The sequence below is a fragment of the Helicoverpa armigera genome, chromosome 6 (genome assembly GCF_030705265.1).
Source record: "Helicoverpa armigera isolate CAAS_96S chromosome 6, ASM3070526v1, whole genome shotgun sequence".
NCBI lineage: Eukaryota > Metazoa > Arthropoda > Insecta > Lepidoptera > Noctuidae > Helicoverpa > Helicoverpa armigera.
The window spans coordinates 1,676,294-1,700,392 of NC_087125.1; the positions used below are offsets into that span (position 1 = coordinate 1,676,294).

The 24,099-nt window shown below is 37.4% G+C and overlaps 2 protein-coding genes across 2 annotated transcripts in view; one reads left to right on the top strand and one right to left on the bottom strand.

The window, feature by feature from the left end:
• Positions 1–991: 991 nt before the first annotated feature.
• LOC110381166 (ubiquitin-like-conjugating enzyme ATG3) lies at positions 992–11,788 on the top strand. Its single transcript, XM_021341398.3, has 7 exons — positions 992–1,218; positions 2,062–2,250; positions 2,890–3,003; positions 3,421–3,582; positions 8,157–8,315; positions 9,080–9,207; positions 9,520–11,788. The coding sequence occupies exons 1-7, from the start codon at positions 1,147–1,149 to the stop codon at positions 9,671–9,673; spliced, it is 978 nt and encodes a 325-aa protein (XP_021197073.3). The 5' UTR covers positions 992–1,146; the 3' UTR covers positions 9,674–11,788.
• A 1,115-nt stretch (positions 11,789–12,903) lies between these two features.
• The window catches only part of Tweek (tweek), a 45,481-nt gene continuing 34,285 nt past the window's right edge, over positions 12,904–24,099 (bottom strand). Inside the window, exons 53-62 of the mRNA XM_064035069.1 lie at positions 23,559–23,716; positions 22,938–23,133; positions 22,266–22,462; positions 21,719–21,859; positions 18,621–18,779; positions 17,835–18,017; positions 17,300–17,491; positions 16,556–16,686; positions 16,109–16,257; positions 12,904–15,810 (exon numbers count right to left, since the gene is read on the bottom strand). Of these exons, the coding sequence (XP_063891139.1) occupies positions 15,627–15,810; positions 16,109–16,257; positions 16,556–16,686; positions 17,300–17,491; positions 17,835–18,017; positions 18,621–18,779; positions 21,719–21,859; positions 22,266–22,462; positions 22,938–23,133; positions 23,559–23,716 (1,690 nt within the window). The 3' untranslated portion in view covers positions 12,904–15,626. The remainder of the gene's footprint in view (positions 15,811–16,108; positions 16,258–16,555; positions 16,687–17,299; positions 17,492–17,834; positions 18,018–18,620; positions 18,780–21,718; positions 21,860–22,265; positions 22,463–22,937; positions 23,134–23,558; positions 23,717–24,099) is intronic.

The window sequence follows — 24,099 nt, forward strand, 5'->3', positions numbered from 1 at the left end:
ACGATTTCGTTTCGAGTAGACTACTCGACGCTTACGCGACTACGCGACGATAGTCCGCTAGCTGGTACCTAGTGTGTGGCCTGCGCTTCCCTCTTAAATGCTTTGTTTAAATTTATTTCTTCTTTAATTATAACAGTATTTATATATTTCATAAAGATATGATATGTAAAGTTATTACTTGTGTTATAAGTTGGTAAATTCATTAATACTATGTATTTTGTTGCAGGCTCAATATCTTCCACCAGAAAAGTTGAATTTATTCTTTGTTATGTTTTTTGTTTGTTTCATATTTTTCCCCATGTGTCGTCACTCTCTCACGCGAGTCTCTGGCAGAAATTGGGGTTAATGGGGGCTACCGTTTTTTGATTCACCAGATGGCGCAACTGTACCGTGAGGTCTAAAACTATGGCAATCAAAGTTCGTATTATGAGCGCTAAAACTTATATCTACATTAGATGATTATATTAGATCAACTGTAATACAATAGAACTGTAGTGTGAACGTATTGGCGATGCCACAGTGTTGCGCAGTGCCGTTTTGCTCGAAAAAGATGCGAACATAAGTCTCCGAAAGATTAAAGTGTGTCAAAGCAGTGACATTTATAGAACCCTGATCTGTATATGCCATAATTAATCTAAAGTATTGTTAAATATTCACAATATTAATTTAATCAGAAATATAAACCCTCGCGCGTAAACAAACTGTGGCATTTGACGTTTCGAAGACCTCACGCTACACAAGCGCCTCTATCGGCGATTTCATACGCGGTAGCCCGGTAGCCCCATAGGGCCAGGCCACAACAGTGCGTTGCGGCGTCGCATCGCAAAAATCAACGACGCATATCATATTAATCGCATAGCTGTGCAATGTTGTTTTTGCGATGCGACGCCGCAACGCACTGTTGTGGCCTGGCCCATAGATATAATATTAATATTATGTCTATGGGTAGCCCTCATTGCGGCAGATTGCCATGTAAAAAAAAAGTTACATGTCAAATTGGAATGTCATTGTCAATGTCAAACGAAATCGAATTCAGCTGTACTGCGAAGGGTTGTTCTTTTGCGTGAATTGTGATAACTTTTGTTGATAAAGTACTGCAGATTCCCAATTTTCCACATTGCTGGTGCTCTGCTTGAGTGTAGTAAAATGCAGAGTGTTATTAACTCGGTGAAGGGCACCGCACTTGGAGTCGCAGGCTACTTGACGCCGGTGCTGAAGGTAGGTGCACCACTTCACAGTAATTAGTTATCGTATCACTGTTTACAGTCAGCCGACACCGTGATCAACATAGTTAATGTGATTGATATACTTACATATCCATTGTTCATCATGCTTCCTTAATAACTCTTGCTGCTTTGTTTTTGAAGCTTAAATTGAAAAGGTAGAAGTTATTTAATAAAATTATTGATTCAGTCCAATTGCTCAAAGTATATTCACAAAAACAAATTATATAAGTGATAAGAGAGATCAGGTACTTAGTCTAGCTGAATTATTCTGGTAATTTACATCAAAATATAAGAGCAAATTTAGGCATTGCAATTATTAATCAAAATATTGCTTAGAATGGATGAAAGCTAAGATGTTCAATATTTATTTAGTTCAAGCCAAATAAAAATAGCAACAGAACTTAAGATGACCCTAGCAGTAAGGCTGTTTCTGAAATGCCCTTATTCATATTATTAGATGAACTAATTTTTACATGAGATAAGATATTAAAATTCTTAAAGTTAAACATGATGCATTTAATGGAGTAAATTAAAATTCTAACAATATAAAATGATTCACTGTTGTAGCAAAAAGATACTCTCTGTAAATTCCAAAATGACCTTCCTTTGTTAATTAAAGTAGCAGAATAATAATGAACTATTGAATAAATTATTTTGAATGTATCATCTGTTAAGTAAACACAGTCATATCTCTGTTTGATTAACATAAACAGCTTTACATACACAATAAAGTCATATTGCACAATAGGGAATATTAAATAATATACCAACAAATTATAAGTAACTTATCATATAATTACACAAGTGATAAAAGAAGCAACTCTCATCTTCCTAGGAGTCAAAATTCCAAGAGACAGGAGTGCTAACTCCCGAAGAGTTTGTGGCTGCGGGAGACCACTTGGTGCACCACTGTCCAACCTGGCAGTGGGCTAAGGGTGAAGACGCTAAGATCCGGCCGTACCTGCCTGGTGATAAGCAGTTCCTTATCACTAGGAATGTGCCCTGCTATAGGAGGTGTAAACAGGTATCAAGTTACAGATTTTCTGGAGGAACCAATTTCTTTTGTTTATTTATTTATGTGCATTTGTTGTTATGCATAGTGTATGTAAGAAGAAAAAAAAGTCTTAAATGATCTTTTAATGTTGTTTGTATGACTGTTGTCTAAAGTTGTAGTTAACAAACATGTTATATATAAGTGTTACTTGGAATTATATGCTTGAAAAGATATGCTGTAATCTAAAATTATTATCAATCTGAAGAACATGTAACCACAACTTATAAATAAACAAGTAAATAATAACTATTTAACTATGATGATGATGATGTCCTCCTAGCCGATTATCGGCTACGGCGGCTGTTCTCATGTAAGGAGATTAGCCAACTACGCAGGACATATTATAGTGCACGAGCATTTGCGCAGACACAGGTGCACTCACTCTTCCTTAACTCTCATAGCCCGATGGGACGGCAATCCGACACGACCGGAGAGAGATCAGGCGCAGGACCGACATTTACGTGCTCTCCGATGCACGGGTGAATCGATCACCAGCTTCCAGGCTCCGGGCTGCTTTGTGAAAGTCTTCTAAAACCCACAAAGCTTATTAAAGTATTTAACTATACAGATATGATGTACTGTAGCTTTAAACTATCAATTTGATTGCAGATAGAATACTGTGAGGACAAAGAGAAAGTGATAGAGAATGAAAATGATGAAGACGGCGGCTGGGTGGACACACACCACTATGACAATGCTGGATCACCCACTGTTGAAGAGAAGGTATGACAAACAATCACTGATTCATTCTTCATAGATAAGTTAGGTAGGGTATATGGTCATATGTTAAGCAAAAGCATAATAATATATAAATATTTGAGTCAAGGTCAAATTAGTTTACAATTAGTAAAAGAATTTTTGGAAGTGGTCCAAAAAAACTTCACCTAGTTTATTACTTTGGATAAATTACTGTCTATCTGTATTTACCTGTTGACTGTTATTCTCAACTTCAGCAAATATTTTAATTTATCTGTAAAATGACTTGCAGTGCTTAAAAACTATGTACTTAAGAAGGAGGTAAACTGTTACCAAAAGATCTTGGCATAGATTGTAACAGGACTGTCATACAACTACTTACTTTCTTTTTTATAGTTCTTGCATACTGTGTTAAATAAATATAATCTTGTTAACCTTGGCCAGGTATGTGAGATGACACTGGACGCGGCCGACACGGGCGACAGCGACGGCGAGGGCGCGGCGGGTGAGCGCGATGATGATGATGACGATGAAGACGATGAGGACGGAGAGGCCGAAGACATGGAGCAGTTCCAGGAGTCGGGGCTGCTGGATGAGGTGGATCCGGTAAGTAATAACTTCTATCTTTCGAAATAGTAAAATAGTTTCTGTTTTGACTACCATCTGTTACAAAAGTGAGATATTGGGTCCTTCTACGAAGTGACTCCTTGCTGGACGATACAATGCGCAAAGCGCAAACACATTCTTCCGCCGAGAGCTCAAGACAAAAAGTTTAGCTTATTTGTTTTATTTGTTTAGATTTAACTGTTGAAACAGCAACTTTTAATAATATACTTGACATGGCTATTTACTCCACGCAATAGCTTGTCAGTAAACATTAAACCGCTCATAAATATCGAACAGGTTGAGTATCAACAAACACAATATAATGAGTGACCCTGTTATCTGGTCGCCATGGCCACTATCAGTCACGTTCACATTACATTTCGTATGTCGCGATATGTAATCAAAGCTCATACAATGTAGTCTTACCTTGATCATGTTATTTATATACTTTATCAATACTTTCTACCTACAATAACTCTCTTGGTGTAAGATTTTCTCTAGATGTTTACTCAGGCAAATTCATGCTAGCTATATTTTTAACAAAAACATGTGGTCATGCTTAAAGACAAAACATTCACTTAAGGACGCTTTTACATTTCTCACTCGCTCAATTTTAGGTAAACTAGCGACAACACAACGACATTGCGCTCACACACACATACAAGCCATTGTTGGCCAGATTTTGTACATCACTCAACAAAATTTGATACTTGCAAGATTTTTTATATTATATTATTTTTTTTCGACTATAACTAGTTGTAACTTAGTGTTTGTAAAGGGTTTCACGCTTATTGATATGATGATCTTTAAATTTTGTGTGATGTGTTTGTCATCGGATTAAATGAGTACTGGGGTATTCAGCACTAAGTAACCCCTCTATACATAAGTATTTTGGAAGAAAATAAAAACAGTTGTGAGAAATTAAAATGTAATAAAATAAAAATAAAGTAAACAACCAAAAAAATATAAAAACAAAATGACAAAATTAACATATTTTTAAGAAATATTTTTAACGGTCAATATTTTTCTTGAATGTGAACTATGGTCCCTAAGGCTCATAGACCAAGAGGTAGTGTGTCGTGGGTCAACCAGTCCTGGAAGTAAACAGGTGTTGTAGAATTTAACTAAATGTCCTTCCATGTTTTCCTTCCAGCACTGGCGGCCCTAGGGGTGTGCGAACTGTGCCTTCGCACAGGGCCTCGCGCTTGGGGGGGCCTCGCGCTACAACATACACTAATATAAAAAAAATATAATTAAAAAATACATAAGTATATGTATATCTGGTCCAAGAAAAAAAATATTTTTCTTTATTTATTTCTTATTCATTCTGCGTTTACTTTTTGAGTTCTCAATTTAACAAAAAAATTGGAACACCAACGTAACAAAAACAACTGGCTCTCGATCCAGTCACGGATTCCTTTTATTTGTGCTTAATTCCGAGTTTAATTTGAGAGTCCTTAAACAAACAATTAAAAAAAATTCTAACATGATTAGAGTACTTTTATGTCCCAAAACTCAAAAATTTTTGCGCTCGCTACGCTCGCGGCTGTTCGCTTGTCAGTACCGTTCATTCTAACATGATTAGAGTACTTTTATGTCCCAAAACTCAAAAATTTTCGCGCTCGCTACGCTCGCGGCTGTTCGCTTGTCAGTACCGTTCATTCTAACATGATTAGAGTACTTTTATGTCCCAAATCTCAAAAATTTTCGCGCTCGCTACGCTCGCGGCTGTTCGCTTGTCAGTACCGTTCATTCTAACATGATTAGAGTACTTTTATGTCACAAAACTCAAAAATTCCTTGCACCGTTCTTTAATATACAAGTTTAGGTGCTTTAGTGGCCCAAAGCTCAAAAATTTTTGCGCTCGCTACGCTCGCGGGTGCTTTATTTTCCACTTCTTTTATTTTTTTCATCCTTTTTTAGCCGAACCTAGAAGGTAGCGCCGCTTGTAAGTCCTTTTATTAACAAGAAAATAACTCCTAGCTCACAACAGACTTTTCACGTAGGACAAAGGGCCTCGCATAGACCTGCCGCACGTAGCCTCGCAATGGCTAGGGCCGCCGCTGCCTTCCAGAACTGGTCGTCTCGTTCCACAAATGCATATTTTAGCATTGCCAGTCCATACGGCAAATACGCATTGGTTTTGACCAGTTACTTGTAACTGGTCCTGAATTTGGTAATACCATTTGCTTTTTTTGTTTATTATAAAACCCTCTGAGGTGCATTTCCAAAAGTCAATCCAAAAGTCAAAAAATATCAGAATGGCTGTCACCTTAGGATGCTGAATATCTTTAAAACCACGAGGGTAGCAATTGGTAGCAACTGATGGTAGCTGGTAGCAATTAGGTAGCAACTCAATACTCAATACTCAATTCTTTATTGCATTCCACAATGTAGGTTTAGGTGGTAAACATTTATTTGGTAGGTAACAATTGTGGACCCTGTCGGGCACAGCAAAAGATATTCTTAATATACGTATGTGGAGAGGACTTTACATTCAAATAGCTTAAGTATAATTACAATTCAACTTATTCTAAAAACATTTACATAACACTAACATTACAATTAAAATTTTAGACTTTATTTTTCTAGTTTTAGAGATTTATCACTTAAATATTCATCGACACTATAATAACATTTTTTTAATAATAACTTTTTTAATTTATTTACGAATAGATGGAGTTTTTTTTCATTTTTTATTGTTTCTGGTAGCATATTATATATTTTTACCGACATTACCAGAGGACTTGTAGAGTGTATTTTTAAGCGGGATGATGGTAGGTTGAGTCGTGTTTTGTGTCTAAGTGTGTACCTTGTTTGTATGTTTTCTCGTTTGGTGTAAAAGTCTTGGTGTTTGTGAGCAAATTTGCATATTTCTAATATGTACATACACGGCAGAGTTAGGATATTTTGTTCAATAAAATGGGGTTTGCAGCTATCTGTCTGTTGTATATTTACCAGGGATATGGATAAGTTTCTTTTGAACGGTGAATAGTGTTGGGGCATCTGTACTATATCCCCACATTATAATGCCGTAACTGAGCCATGCATAAGCATAGGCGTAGTACATAACTAGAGCAGTTTGTAAATTAGTTGTTTTTTTAACTTCCCGGAAAGCATATATAAATTTCGATAGTTTTGATTTTATGTTTATTACGTGTGACTTCCAAGTTATATTTTTGTCTATGGTTATGCCTACCTACTCTCTATATGTATTTCGAGAGGATCGGTGATTTGTGACGGCGGTCTTGATGCAGACTATTAAAAACGGTTGTCGTGTCTCATTTGTCGTGTTTCCATCATTAATTATGAATTTTAAAAACATTAATTTATATAACATAAATTAAAAAACATTTAATTTTAAAATATGAACATACACACACTCATACATACATACATAGCCTGTCAAAATCATAACTCTTCTTTAGCTTTACCGTAGCTTTACCGTCGGGTAAATACCTAAAATGTGTCATTATTTTATTTCTTAACTCCAACATTTTTTTTTTGGTCTATATCCAAATTTTTTAGGCCGTGGCATCTGTAAAAAAATTTACTATTTCATAAAAAAAAAGTTCGCCGTCATGAAATAAATACATATTTTCAAAATCACAACCCCCAAAAATCTTTTAATTGATTACTCATAATATCAAATTATTAAAAAAATGTGCCCGCCATTTTGAATTAAAAAAATATTACTGTCATTTTAACCCATAGACATAATATTAGTAAACAGGACTGCGCATATAAACCCAAAAAACGAGCCGAGTGAAACAGTTAGTACAGAGGCTGTCTGTCCCTTTCTAATAGGGTGACTATGAGATTAAGCTATGTGAGACAAATCCGAATTTGCTAAGATTATTAAACGCAGATTGGTATTGAAGTTTTAACTTACGCAGTTTGTGACCTTAAGATACTTATAAAGGCTTTTAATAATTAGCGGGAATTAGCAGTATAAAAGCAGGAAGATTCGAAGTGAAGACTGTTGTTTTTTTTATATTTCTACTTCATATATAGACTGCTGAGCCATTTATGTCGCCTTTCTTCATTTTTTGGGAAGCTATAACAATAGTACAACAGTTTTAAAATCCGTCACCTATATTTTCACTCATTACAAGAATTCATGGGCACCCTAGTTGTTTGGTTTACGAAAATGTTATTATTAGCTAACCTGTGGAACGATATATTGCAACCACCATAGGATTCACTTTTACAAGTATAAACGCAACACTTTTTCACCATTTAAGTAGTTTAAATTGATTTAATACAAAAAATATAAACAACATTTTAAATGCTGATTACGCGCCAAGAATGTTCAGGGTTACCGCTAGAAAATAAAAAAAAGCAAAATTGATATTTGCGAGAAACCGAGCAAGCGTCCTTAACATCTTGAATAATTTCTGGTTTTGCACTTCGACAAAAGGTTGCCTTTATTCGCCTTCAAACTCCTCAAACGATGAAAAAGATTGGGCATTTCCGTGCTTTTAGCGACTTTTCATGATATGGGTGTCAAATTCACAACTCTGGCAATTAAGAACTACTTTCACTATGATGACTTAAAGCATATTCGCCTCTAGTCCACAGACCTAGCGCCGCGCAAAGAGCCCAAAGCGAAGTCGGACAAGAAGTCGAAGTCGGACGGCGACGAGATCATCCGCACACGGACTTACGACTTACACATCACGTACGACAAATACTACCAGACGCCGCGACTCTGGCTTATTGGATACGACGAGGTGAGGACCTAGCACACATAGTTCATAGGGAATTCAGAATGTTTTAGATATTTTTTGTCAAAGAAAAATTACGGAACAGTCATCATTTCATAAAATCTATCCTAAAGTGCGTGATAAGGGTTTTGCTTGTAAGTTTACAAACAATTTGTTCACCAGCTCAATGGATTTTCTGAAAAACTCCGCATCACGTATCCACGTATCCGCATTTGGTAAACAACCACGCATTCCTAAATTTTGGTTCAATTTACACACTTACGAACTTAGCAAAAATAAAACCTATGAATGAATAATCCTCTAGGAAAATTACGGAATCCTTCATTAATCCTGTAAAAAAAACTCGTAATTAGTTGCTAATTAATGGTTCAGTTACGTGTACTGCGTAGCAAATATAGCAGTGTTTACCGCTTACTAATGAGATAATTTCATTGTTATTTATTGCGACCTTCACTGAATATTACTTTGATTACCATGAATTAATAACACACTCTTTGTTTTCAATGCCCCGTTTACAACTTTTCCATTTCTACGTTTCCTGAGGGGCATTATGCTTATAAAATTATTGATATTTAAGATTATCTTATTTTATTAAAAACCTAGATTCTAAAATTGATATTGTCTAGATCTGCCATGAGTAAGGGTGATGATTAACGACGACTGAACCTTATCTGTATGTGACTAGACCTGTAGACCAGTGGTTTAATATGATGTTTCATATGTATAGCTGTATATGTGTTGTGTTTATTTATTTGTTGTGGTATCCCCAGGATCGCACACTTCTAAGCGTGGAACAGATGTACGAAGACGTGTCTCAGGACCACGCCAAAAAGACTGTCACCATGGAGTCGCACCCGCACCTGTCTGGGCCCAGCATGGCGTCTGTTCATCCTTGTCGGTAAGTGTACTGAGAGTACATGTAAACAACTACAAAAAATATGTGTAGACATCTGAATTGAGAACCTCCTCCTTTTTGGAAAGTCTGTTAAAAAGGGAGTTTAAACCTTCTAATTCTCAATTTCTTGTCTAAAACTGAATGAACAACAGTTCCATAGCCCTGTAATTGGATTTTTAACATAATTTTTGACTCCCCAGATTTGTCATCTGATTAATCCTGGTGACAATTATGGGTGCACATACATACACAACATACATACCTATTCATATTCAACATATACTTTCAAGTAACAACTTTTTGTTACAATTCCAGTCACGCCGAAGTAATGAAGAAGATAATAGAGACGGTGACAGAGAGCGGCGGCGAGATGGGCGTGCACTCCTACCTCATCGTGTTCCTGAAGTTCGTGCAGACCGTCATCCCCACCATCGAGTACGACTTCACGCAGAACTTCGCCATCAACTAGTCGGAGACGCGGCCACACACGCGCCGGTACGCAGTGCTCTACCCGCGACCCGCCGACCGCACACATCCGGTGACCTGAAACATCCTGGCGACGTCACATGCTTGGCGACCTTTCATATTTTACTCACATATTCTAGCGACCGTGTGTCGGTGTCCGGCTGTATCCTAGCAACGTTGTGTCGATGACGTATTTACTTTCTTACTGTAGGACTCATAAGGATTGGATAAGGATTTGCGAATTACGCAATAACGCGCTTGGCGTGTCAATGGATTGAACAAAAAGTTGGACAAAACAATGATGGTTTCCCATTAAATGTTAATAGTCTGCCACATGAGTTGCCATGCTTTATATGAGAGTCGGTGGGTTGGTTTCGTATGTAGAGTGCCTTAGCAATATGTTTGGATACAATAGAATTTGCTTGTAGCAGACAAAAGTAAGAAATGAACGTTCCAGTTGTCTTTTAAGGAATAGAGACATCTTCATTAATGTAATTATGTAAACCTCATCCAATCAAAACTATAGCGCTAAATGCGAATTCTATTGTTATAAAAATAACTGGTCTGAAAACATGAGACAATTTAGCAACAAAAATAATTAGCAGACTACTTTGCGTGTACAATAATTAAAACTAAAAAAAACTCCTTTTACATCGATATTAAGCTATGAATAGGAAACAAAATACTGCCGCGTCTTTATAATATTACATTATCGTACGATATCGTAGTGTAGGCCCGTACGATTTAGTCGATACTTTGCTATTCGATATATCGATGTCGTAAATTATTGTGATTAAAAATTTACAAATTGGAGATGTTTTTAATCATAGCTATATTTGTACAATATAATTGAATGGAGTTTATTTTGAACTGAAAATTTATATTTTATCTGAGCCAGTGCAATAACAGTGAATGATTGTATCAATAGCTTTAATTGCCGCATTTGTTTGTTTACAAATATTTTTAAGTAACTTTTGCCTGTGGCCTTGCCTGTACTTTATCATGCATTCATGTTCTCGTTATATTATCATAGGATTGGCTTTATGATCATATCACTTCAACGTCTATGATAAAATATGTGTGTGCTATATTGGAAGGAAATGACATGGCCATGTATGTAGTACCACAACTTTCAAACACATTCGTCTTCTTCTTCTTAAAGCAATACTTTGTAGTAATACATCATATCATGAAAATATAATGTAATCTTCCAATAGTTTCACCATTCACGACAAATACCCATAGTTAGAAGTTTAACACACCTGATAATTAATTTTATAAATAAATGCCTTATGAAGCGAAGTCGACAAATTCCCAATACATTTGAAAACTGGCACAAATCAAATAGTTTGTACAAACAGTTTATTGTTGGGAACATTCCTATGTTAGCGCCATAGTTTAGAGATAATTAATACTAATCATATATTAATTAGTTAGCGAGTATTGCCAGATTCAATTACCTCTGGATAAGTGCCCGTTAAGCTTATATTGCAAATAATCTAGTTGTAGTAAGACAGGCGCTTCCTGTTTGTTATCATTCGTAGCTTTTATACCGACTGACAAATGTATTGTTTATGATAATGCACTTTCTGAAAATAATTTGGAACAATGTAATTAGTTTGAAATTGTTTCGTATAAGCTTATTGGAAATGCTTTCATATCACAAATGCACATCAGAATGTATTGAAAATTTTTAAATTATACTTCCTTATCAAGTTTCTATGAATGACAGGAGATACTTAGGGCCGAGATACACCGGAAAGGCAGCCGACAAGACACGCGTTGCTAGCGACTGTATCAAGCTTTTAAAACGATATACTGGACTGCTAGCCGCTGCCATTCCGGAGTGACGCGGCCCTTAGAATAAAAATGCGCCCGACGATCATACACGCTGTCATTCTTGGAGGCTAATGTATACATCCAAACGTTATTAATTTATTTAGAACAACCATTTTCAGACATTATTTTAAGTTATGTTATTCAAATTTTCGTATAGACTTTTGTGTAATATTATTTTATAGTTACATACTTGTATGGTTAGGTAAATAATTGTTATTTTACATGTAAATGCACTATTCGGTTTATTTTTTATATAATATAACATATTTTGCCTATTAAACTTGTTTTATTCATGAACCTTTCATAATAGGGTTGTTTCCTAGTATTCATTTAGTTAAAAATAAATAAATGCACCGAAAGTTCACAAAACTAGAAACACGATAAGCTATATCATATTATTTATAACTGACCATATATTTTTTAATTAATTTATGAAATCTTAACTTAGAGCCTATGACGTCACGCCATTAAAAACGACGAGAAGAGACCGATGACGTCATACTTTCTGTGACAGACATATCAAAATAACCTCAGAATTAATGTTTTGTTTATTTGCTTCTGTGAAGTTCTGTGTGTTAATTGCATTTAAGTGATATAACTGCTAAAGAATTATGGAGAAAGGATTTATGAAAGCTGATAGTTCCAATCTGCCAAGAGTAGACTCTTCTATGGTCGCTCAATTCTTTGCCAATAACCAAGATTTTTCAGCGGAACGTGGATGAACTGTTTATTTGGAGCACTAATGGTCGTATTTCCACAGTCTCGCACAACACAAACCCTGTAGACATTCATTTAATTTAAGTTTTTTGAAAAATCATCAAATATTTTCGAACGCGGACACAAACATAACCTCAATATAAATAAACACAAACTTTACGTTTCTTTGCACCGTTTCATTTTTCCGCGTACACAACTCAAAACATTATAGGTATTTTATTTTTGTGCAAATGTATAAAAATAATTTATACCTATGTATAAAATATTATAGTTTTTGTAGCTATTTTATAAAAATTAAGAAATCCATTAGTTGGTATGTTAGTTTTTTCTCGTTAGATGTGCTTTAAGATGGAAAGGAATGAACAGAGAACGTTGACGTCACAGTCACGTGATCTAGCGTTTTCTGAGCAATATTTTAAGAGAAATAGAAAAAAATTTAATACATAAAAAATAAAAAGATTTGAGACGAAAAATGAAAGAGAGGGTGATCTTAAAATTATTTAGAAGCTATCTAAATAGATTTCCGAAAATTGGAAACAACCCTATTTTGCTGAAAGAGACCTCCACGATACCAAGTTAATACATTATTACTTACCAAGTTAATAAAAACAGTGATTTTCACCAACCTTATCTTCGAGGGAAAATGTCGTACAGCAAAAAGGAAATCAAATCACATAATTAAATTCTAATAATAATTTATTGATATCTATCACATACATTATGTACAAATCACCATGCTTTAATAAAATATAATCAGTACTATGCAACGAAGCCCATCAAACCTAACCGCTACCGCTATTATACAAAATAATACAACTTCTTCCGCAAATTAACTTACTTTGTATTACAATCCCAGTAAACTATAGCATTTAGAACCCCTTATATAATGTGAAATATTCAATTTGTAGCTTATTTGTGAACCATTTGTTTATTTAATAGTAATAAAATAGTGGATGATAATAAAATTCAAACTTAAATTGTATAAACAGCATTATTAATATTATAAATCTTCATAATTTAATTAAAATACTGCAAAATGGGATAACAATATTTTACAACTTCAGTCCGAATGTCTAATGATTCTCAAAATCCCATGTTACAGTTTTCAAATAAAACTAGTATTGATAGGAATAATAACATCTCAGAAGAATATACATAAATATAAACTTAATAAAAAAGTTCACATAATAATAAAAGTGACAGTTAACGTCAATAAGTGATTAAAATATCCTGAGAGTTGGTCCAGATAGGCGATCGTCGCGAGAGAGATACATTGAGAACTGCATAAAGGAAAATTGTCACAGGGACATTAATTCTGGTCAGACTCTGCTGGATGACATACCCTTGATTTTTATAAACAGAAACAAATAATTTATAATGACAGCCTAGAAGAGGTAAGTCGATAGCATTGACAAGAGGTGAGCTTGGAGTATCATTATTATAAGAGAAACTAAGAAAACAATACTTTATTGAGCCAAAATAAGTTGTATCACGGATCACTAGCAAGCCTACACGTCTTCTGGACAAGCTCTCAGCTACAAACATCCCCACCCAACAAAACAAAGGCAATAAACACGATCCACATAACTTACGAACTAACTGCATTCACAATAATCACAGAATAATCCCACCTTACACGATATAATAACTAAAACTGTGATGGAACATTTTGGTCGCTAAATAAAATACTAAATTATAACAGCACTAAGAGTTTCGCTGTTAAGCAATTTCCTACCTTATTGTATGAATAAAATAAAGTTGAAAACTGCTTAGCGGATTCTATTGGAACAGCTAAAAGGTGCGAGGATTCACTCCTGAAATATATATTTTTAATGATAAAGCTGGATGAAAACTATTTCTATGTAGAGTGCATTCAAGCATCGTATTGTAAGAAAAAACAATCTTGCTATCTTAGCAGACTTATTTTTTATTGATTTCCCTGTATATAAAAATTACATAATTATAAATGTCGAAAACAGAATTTCGTGTTGATTTCTTAGATCTCTGCATATAAGGGGATTTTTTTATTATCTACTTAATTCTTATTGGGGTTCATTTTTAAAGGGAGTGTTGAAGAAATAACTTTATACAAGCAAAAAAACTGGCCAAGTAAGTAAAGTGATAGAACCAAAACATATTTGTTTTTCCTATAAAATAATTTGCTAATATTTACAAGTATGAAGTGTGTAAGCCAATGAAATGCGCTGTTTTGGTGTATGTTAATAAATTCACATTAAATTGTACTTTCTCATAAAATTGGAATATAATATATTTGTATTTCCAAAGTTATTAGTGAAGGGAATGCTAGAGACGTTACTGGTTAATATCATACTTTATATGGAGTATATATTTTAATAATGAATTTCAATTTCCTAGCTAAAATCTGTGGGTCTAAGTTTTGAAGTCAAACATTTACTAGGCAGCACAAAATCTCAAAATACAATAATATCATTTATATTTTGATTATGTACACATATACACAATTTTACATATAAAACTGTATATGCACATACATGTTTCAACGTTAATATTAAAAAATAATCTCATACTCATCCATTCTCGTTGAAAATTGAGTTTTTAAACTCCTTTTCGCAATTATCTACTATACATCGAAGAATAATATACTCTTTGTTTAGAATTCAACTAGATTTACATGTATACGTGTAGTAAAAACTTGTAATTGTCTACATAATCTACAGATACACACCAAAGGCCATCTTTGTTTCAATATAACTATTACATTTCATTTTCGATCCCTCAACCACAGCATTTTAGCATTTTTATTTATCAATTTTCAACCTTATCGTCTGATTATAAAGTCCATGTTAAGTTTAGGAATGTTTAGATTGTCGAATTATAAAAAGGATTCCTTGGACAGAATTATAAGAATTATAATGTCACATTATTTTCGATAGCGCTAGGCAATTCAACCTAAAGCACTTTATAATTACAAATTCAATTCGTTCAATATGTCGCTCGATCGTCGCTAGATATCAGTGTTCTTAACCACGTGTTACAATTCCGGATTATGTCGTTTCCATTCATTTACATATTCTTAAAATATTAATGTCGAAAGTAAGTCACCTGTTGTTGTGAAGTGCACCGTATTTGTATTGTCTCAAGGACCAATATCGCCTGAACGGCACGGGGGCAACTAGCTGTAGTACATACATATTCATCCACTGCAGTCATTTGTTTCGAACAATAATGTAGTTAACACCTCATCTGTTGTTGTATGTAGAAAAATGTGCCGTATTGCTACAGCTGTAAGGTCTAATATCACTTGTGCGGCACGGTAGAAAGAAATCATCCGCTAGTCACTTGTTTGAAACCATAATGTAGTAATAACCTCACCTGTTGTTGTAAAGTGCGCCGTATTGCTACAGCGGTAAGGTCTAATATCACTTGTGCGGCACGATGGCCACAAGTCTGAGTAGTACAAGAGACAGGAGTTTGTCGAGAGGATCCAGGGTTCCTCTCTGCAGCCACTTGGGGATGGTGGTGCGAGCGTGGCTGAAGCCGAGCTTCTGAAGGATGTAGTCCACGCCGTATGGTTCGATGGACTTGCCTGCCCAGGACAGCAGTCTGTGGAGGGAAAGTTTGTGTGTCATAAAGCTGTTTTTGAATGTATGATTATTTCACTCGCAGCTAGACAGTTTAGTAAACCCATTTTGCTAGACTCTTGCTGCTTTTGACGTTTATAACTGACAGACGACAGTCTGTGAGTTATGTTACTAATTATAATCCAATTTTCCAATTTATAATCAATAAAGATGAAAATATATCGACGTGAAGATTAAAATTTTATGCAATATTACCAGTAGTCTGTGAAGGGTTATCAGGGACTTTGGGATATTAGAGGTATAATACTAGAATGATTTACCTGACAGTAGGCTCGAGATGCCAAGTAACACATCGATAGTCGCGGTAGTCCTGCGCGACGCCCTCGGGCCGCGGCGCCGCCCCTGCCCGACTGGCCGACGTGCTCGCGCCGCCCGACTCCGCCCAGCCTGCCCGGGAAGCGCCCGGCATCTGTAACGAACACACATGTATTAACTTCACTTCTCTTGAATATATAACAAATCGTTTTGTATTCTGCTTTATTTATGTGTTATTTCTTTTTGACGTAAACAGTTGAATGAGGGACGTTATTCAAAAATTAGATGAATACATAAAATAGACAAACTCGATAAAATAAATCTCTAAATAAAAACAGGTGAATAATCCAAAAATATGTAAAGACATGACAATGAGACAGCCAAATTTTAAATCTCTTATTTTGAACCTATTAATAAAAAAGATAAAATACCTGAAGTGAAAAAGAACTTACCACTCTGTCTTTCTCCTTGATATACGAAGAAATAAGATCATGTAGGAACAAGAAAGCTTCAGCGTCCACTGACACGAATATGTGATCTTCAAACTCCGTTATGAAACTGCATTCAACCACCGGCTTTTCATCTGTGTAACAATTAATATATACTAAATATATAACATAATCACTCAAAGTTTGCGCAAAATTGCGCTTGATTATTTGCGCAAAATTAATTTCGGCGCCAACATTTACTGGAATGTTAGTTTAGGAATGCATGAAAATGCTCCTAGATTTACAAAAGTCATTAAATCGAATTTAATAGCTAGCTTATACAGTCGTCGACGTCCACCAACAAGGTGGACAGACGACCTTATGAAGGATCTAGGTAGTTTTCAACGCTTTCAACCTGTGGAGATCTAAGGGGGAGGCCTATGTTCAGCAGTGGACGTCCTAGATGGCCGAGATAGACAGACGCCTTTCAAACTCTTTTAAGTTTTTTTTTGTTAACTTTGCTAAATTCAGCATTCTTTATTTTTCGATCCGATGGCAATTAAGCTTAATCTTTTCCTTCTCGTTTCAATCCATTCTGAGGTTATCTGGAAGAGATCGCTCTTAGCGATAAGACCGCCCATTATGTCACCTACCTTAACTAGATTAAGATCAAAAATGTAAAATTGGTGTACCTAATAAAGTATTTCTATCTATCTATCTATCTTATTATATTAGAATATTTTATTGTAGTTTTTGTCTAGCACAGACCGGTGTCAGTGGGCGGCGCATGCGCCTGCAGATGATGCGTGCGCAGATGCAGCTGCAGCGAGGGCAGCGCGAAGATCACCTCGCGCACGTGCTTGTCGGCTGCACCGGCCTTGCGCTCCGTGCTGTTGGTACTGCCCGCTCCTGAGCTGCTGGTGTTTGTTTCACGCTCCAGGGATGGGAACAGTTCGATGGCTGTGGGAGAGAATTGCCTTATTTACGATGATGTATATTACTGTTGATAGTGCCAGATTAGACATAGGTATATAGCAACTTCTCTTTTGCAGGAAGTTGCCTGGCTTCGGACACATAAAGGGGTCCCGCAGCAATTTTACTATGGCCCCGCGCTTGCTTAATCGGGCACTGGTTGTCGATAATAAGTTACGCGGTGTTTTTTTTATATATGCAACAGTTATAGTTAAAAGTTTACATGATAAAAAAATGTTTACATTATTTCAACACTGGAATTAAAAAAGAAAGCTACTTCCAATCATTCCAATTTGTACAACAACACCAACAAAACTTCATAGTTCCTTACCATCGATCTCGCTGTTAGCGAAGGCGTAGTGGAACCACTCCCGCAGCGTCTTGAACTGCGGCGGGAAGAGCAGCGCCCGCGTCATGCGGCACACGGTGGCCTGCGACACGTGCGCGCGGGCGCCGCTGCCCGTCGAGCCCAGGCTCGCCGTCAGGCTCTGCACCACGTGCACCTCCATGCTGCCTGAGGGGGAGATAGGGGCTTTAGTGACTTAGTAACAACGAGAGAATAACATCGATACAACGTGACGTTTTATAGTCGATTTAATGGGGGCAGGACCATAAGCCAAAGCAGGAGATAGGGGCCATAGTGACAATGTAATGGAGACATAACCATTAGTTTCTCCAAGAAAAAGGAACTTAGTGCCAATGGAGACTATAAGGTTGTCCGACAACGAGAAAATAACATCGAATCAACGCGAGGTCTTATGGTCCATATAATGCAATTATATTCTCACGTGAATGTACGCTTTCTTATCCATCTCGTACAGTGACACACTAACATCAATAAGCATATACAAAGATTTTTACTGACGTAACGAATATAATAGAATAATAAATTACTAATATGACATTATGTTCGTCCAGAATTAATAATAATAATTGTTGTTTCTTTTTAATAAAGATATGCACATTAAATTCGTATCGAGATATCGAATTCGATAACCTAACTTGAGTATCGTCCCGATTTTATTGCTCAAGGAGAATGTTCTTAATTAACTAGGTAGTAAAATATTATGTACTTATAGGTTAAGATAAATAATGTTCAAAATTAAAATACACATACCCTCTTCACTAGCGACCTGCTGAGCCTCAGTCGCGAAGCTGATACAAGGGTCCTTCAAACTGAACAGCGCCCACGACTTGGACTTGAAGCTGTTGCCATGGAAACAAGCCAACGAGATGTTACTGCCGTGTAGCTCCATTGTACCGCCGAGTACCGTACCTGTATGGATATAAGGGTGGTTTTAGCTTGGCAAAGTACGCTTGTTGTCACTATAATTTTATTAAAATTTGTAAGTGGCTTTTTCGAATTAGTTAAGTGGAGCTAGAAAGAAGTCGGAAAGATGACAACCAAAAAATTTCACAGAATTCCCAAAAATGAGGAGGTTACCTTTTCAGAAAAACATATCTTATGGGAAAGTTACATGTCGCCCGCATGATGGTATTTTTTTAGTGTAGTGTAATTTTGACAATATTTCGCCAGCGAGGTAAAATTTTGTCGGCTTGATGTTGCCACATGAGCGTGATGCGACAGTGTTGCCGATGTGATGTGACAGAATTGTACTGGGGGGGGGAGTACTCAGGGATGGGGGGGAGAGGTAATGGAGGTAATTTCTCAGTCCACCTTTTAGCACTGACTGAGAGACTGATAGTTTGAACATGTTTTCTAGAGGAATTCGGCAGATTATTAATATCTATAAAAGTTTATTATCTTTAGTTAGGTATATTAACTACTAGAATCTGAGAAAAGTTGGCACTAGAAACAATACATTTCAAGTATTTAATTTACAACGGCCTGTTAGTCATTGATATTTATCGTAGGTATATGTTTCGTAAATCCGTCAGGACGTTAGTAATTTTAATATTGACGTATTATTGGTAGGTAATTCACGCGAGCGGCGTGCCCGAGTTCTTTAACACGTTTTATTCTCAAAACTTAACCTTGAAAAATAAGTTCCTTCCTAAAGTAAATACTGTCGGAAAACAGTCTAATGCGATAAGTGCTATCCTAGTTAAGTTTTATGAGTAGGTACACTAAAAAGAAACCTGATGCAAACTGTCTACGTATCAAAATACCTCATTTCAACGTAGGTCTCTATTTCCACTACACACACTGTATTTGTACTGACTGTACTGAGTACCAGGTCACAGTGCGATCGCGGGGATTAGTGTAGGCTTGGGCAAAAAATATCGATATATCAAAATATCGATATTTTTTCAGAAAAATATCGATACGATATATATCGATATTTTTTCCCCATTTGCCCATCCCTAGATTAGTGGGGAGTAACGATACTGCCAACTACTTAATCAAAATTATGTACTTATATACTAAAAATATACTAAAAAAATTAATAAAATTCCCAATTCCCAGGTAGGGTCATTAAATCGAGGAGAATCTTAACACCGCGATTCAGGATTTGCATAAAAATGCACAACGCCATCTATGTTGACATAATGTAACTAAAACACTTTAACATAAAATATTGTATATGTCACCGTAAAATTACAAACATCGTTAGATTACAATCTATCTCGAGAGATTGTAAACTGTCGAATTATTGTAAACCGTAAACCTTATTGCAATTTAACGCATTATTTTTCGCTATATTATAATCTATCGATGAGAAATTGTCAAATTGTCAACTGTCCGAAAGCTCTCCCTGATTGGTCAGTCTTTTTGTAAGATCGAGAGCGATGTAGAGCGGTCAAATTGTCAACTGGCGTAGAACGGAATGCATCTTGCGCGCTGATTGGTAGAACGTCAAAAAAGACAATGTTCTTTGCAACTCCCGGTGTCACAGCTCTTTGACGTGCAAAAATAAGTGACGGTTTAATTTTTTATAAAATCAAAAATTGTACTTAATTTTTAAGACTCAAATTACACACAATTAAAAATTGTATTAAAAATTGAAGTTAGTGACGAAAACGAATCGCTGCAAAACCGACTCAACGTAGTCTTGTCTGCCCTACCCCTAGAGTGCAATTCAAAACCGCGTAGGCGCGGAGGGGCGAGGCGGCCTGCAAGCTGAGGCGCAGGTAGTTTCAGTGCTCGCCGCCGCGGCTGAGGCTGGCCGGCGGAGCCGGCCAGCAAGCCGAAGCTGTGGTGGTGAGCGTGAAAACCATCTGCGACGATAAGCTCGCATGGGACCGCCGGAGCCCCGCAGCGCCGGAGCCGTGACAGAAGTTATGCTTGCTGCATGTTGCATGCTTACTTCCATGCTGGGTCAATTAATATGGGATGTGTTATATTTTAAACAAAAAACTCAGTAGGTACCTCTATTTCATTCCTAACTCTACGGGAACTCCATGGGAACAGAACGGCTGGTCGTGATTGGTCGATCTTACAAAAAGACTGACCAATCAGAGAGAGCTTTCGGACAGTTGACAATTTGTCAATTTCTCATCGATAGATTATAATATAGCGAAAAATAATGCGTTAAATTGCAATCAGATGTTACGGTTCACAATAATTCGACAGTTTACAATCTCTCGAGATAGATTGTAATCTAACGATGTTTGTAATCTTACGGTAACATATACACATGAACTACCTATGTTATTTCCAAATGATACACACACTAATAAATTCAATTAAGTAGGTAATACAAAGAACTAATTGTTAATGGTATTATCTAAAACAAAATAAGAACAATGAGAGTGAATTTGTCTGATTTGTTTGTTTACATATTTGGGGGCTCTAAGCGCTGTCACTCGCGCGTAGACAGATATAGCTACTCTACTCTTGACGCGTTCTTTCTCGTTCACTCGCGAGTTTTGATTGGTGGAACCCGCTCCGTGAGCCGGCTTACCGCTCGCCCTTATGCCGCGAACATAGCGCGGCGCGGCGTGGATGACGTCACGCAAGCGTAGTTTTGTATGGAGGAGGAAGCCGCGGCTTGTTTAGGAGGAGCAAAATGTTTCAAGTAATTTATAGACAATTTTTTTTACGGTGGTAGGCGTTTTGTTATACCTACATATTTAAATTGTGTGGTTTAAATGATTAAATTAATTATACCTATATTATAACTTATACCTATGCTTCTTTCTTGAAATTCGAAAGGGAAGCCGATGGGAATCGGCTTATAAGGACGCCTCGCCACTGGTTCCTATGCTAGAAAATTACTTATGAGTCGTCATTAATTTTATCGAGAAGTATACCATTAGCTGGCAGCGGCGTGGGCAGCGTGGACAGCTGCATGCCGGACACGAGGTACAGCACCTCCTGCCAGTGCCGGTGGTGGCGCAGCTCCGGAGCCGGCGCTGACCCAGCCTCGCCAGCCGATGCTGCTGCCGGTGGTGCTGGTAAACACACAACATAACTTAAAGGCGTGAAATCGCAACAAGTGACATCAAAGTCAAAGTTATAATCCAAACATAGGTAATAAGCACATAAGACATGATGGAGCATACATTATAAAGTGAGCTGTTTCGCCTGTCGGCATGCAATTTAGAAATTAATGTCAAACAGATACCTCCCAGCATCAACCTAGGTGTTCAAAATAGATTATTATTATTAAGTTTTTTGGGAATCGGTTTTTTTGCTATAAAGAACTGGTCATTTTAGACGCTACACAATGAACTGAACAATTTTAGAATGTAATTTTGGTGTGAATGTGAAACGAAGTGAGAGAATTTTATTATAACTTACGTACAGTAACCATTATTGAAAATTACATAAATTGTGCACAATATTTTCAATACTTACGTTCCCGTCGATCACGTCGCGAGTTGGTATAATTAGGATGCAGCGAGCTGAACACTCGCTTGCTAGACTTGAACTGCTGCGTGAAGAACTCCTCAAGCTTCAACTGCATCTTCAGCAGGTCTGGAGTAGTACTCCTGGACATCAGGATCTGGAGCTGATGCCAGCTTAGTGTCCCATGCGTCAGGATAATCGCAGGCCTGGTGAGGGAATATTAGGTTAACAAATGTGGGTGTGTTTAGCGCAGTTTTTGCGCAATCAGTGTATCTGATCTTACCCGTCCTCCTCTTCTTGACAGCTAGTGAGAGATCGTGCATATTAGTTACGCAGTGATTAGTATAGTAAGCGCACGATGCGCATAGTTGCGCATCGCGTTTGTCATAGCAGTTTGGGAGCAAGATTTTGAATTTTTTTGTCAGTAAAAAATTTCAATACTGCGTAGCCAATTTTTATAGAGTGCTTATTATATATACAAAAGTAAACAGTTCTGTTATCACAACTTTCAGGTACCAACCGACTTCACCAGTCCGCGTCCTTTTCAACTGCTCGCTGCATGTTTATTTTCTCATATCTTTAAGCATGCTTACCCAGGACTGTAGCCATGATTACAGGGGTTTCTGTGTACCAGGCGTTTACGTGTAGTGCAGGCTCTGTGGGTGGGGTACTATCACATACCGTGAGGTGGGTCGATGCGGGTGATGCGGCGGCTGGCGACACCGGGCCAGCCACTCGTCGCGCAGAGCAGCCTGTAGGCGGGACACTCGCGCCATCAGGACTGGAGTACCCATGTACTCTAGCCGCAGCTCCAGTGCAGCTAGTCGGACGCCGCACACGTGCCCGGGGTTGCAGCCTGCTTCTTCTTCGATGTGCACTGTATTACGAAGGTACATATCCGCATTAAAGGAGCGTGAGAGACAAGAACCTATCGCGCAACGAACCCAAGAGGTACGCGGCCCAAGAGGTAAGATGTGCGGAGATGCCATAATACAGGTAGGTCAGGCGCCTTCTTCTAGGTCAAATACGTACGGTGGGCATGACCAAAACGACCAGTTACTAGTAAACTAAAGTGGCGTTTGGGTTCTATGAGACATCTGTCAACGATTTTTGGTATTACAAAAAATGGTCGGGTCCAAAATGGTGTAGGTATAAGAGTCATAACAGTGACATTCTTCGTACCCCGCACACCCGCATTTTGGCGAGCATATGATAAGAAAGTATTCTTAGGTGATCTTCCGTTATGGCACCTCCGCTAGTCATTTTGTTCTCCATGGATAGACCTGATTCAACACTACGTACCGTAAGTGTCGATGGAGGAGAGCGCGATGGCGCCGCCGACGATGCCGCCGCGCGCGTCCAGCTCCGAGCCCGCCAGCGCCACGCCCAGCAGCATGTTGCGGTGCCCCGTGCTGCCGATCGACAGCCGCCCCGAGCAGTTGAAGTCGCGGCTCTGCCAACTACGCCAAAACCAGTCATTGATGAAGCTACGCCTGCTACGACGTAGCGCGTAGTAGTTGTTGCGGTTGCTACGATTCACTACTTGTTTGTGGAGGCACGAAGACGGTATGCGTACTTATGCTCGATATTTGACTGCGACCCGCCATTAATTTTGTTACGTCGGTCCAGAGCATGCAGTTTTAAGTTATCCACACGCTTTTACTAGGTCGACCTAGTGTGTAAGTATGTAACGGAATAGAAGGAAACCAATTTAACCATGGTTCGAGGATCGTAGCATTAGGATTTTGCAGTTATATAAGATTTTAACTGGAACTTCATCATGATGGAACATCGTCAATCATGAAGTCTACGTTTAACAAAAAAACATCAAAGTTAACGCTAT

Bases quoted from the DNA above. Each gene is read 5' to 3' on its own strand.
- LOC110381166 (XM_021341398.3), top strand. From the start codon at position 1,147: ATGCAGAGTGTTATTAACTCGGTGAAGGGCACCGCACTTGGAGTCGCA. The intron at 3,583-8,156 runs GTAAGTAATAAC...ATTCGCCTCTAG, and splicing joins TGCTGGATGAGGTGGATCCG to TCCACAGACCTAGCGCCGCG. The intron at 8,316-9,079 runs GTGAGGACCTAG...TGGTATCCCCAG, and splicing joins GGCTTATTGGATACGACGAG to GATCGCACACTTCTAAGCGT.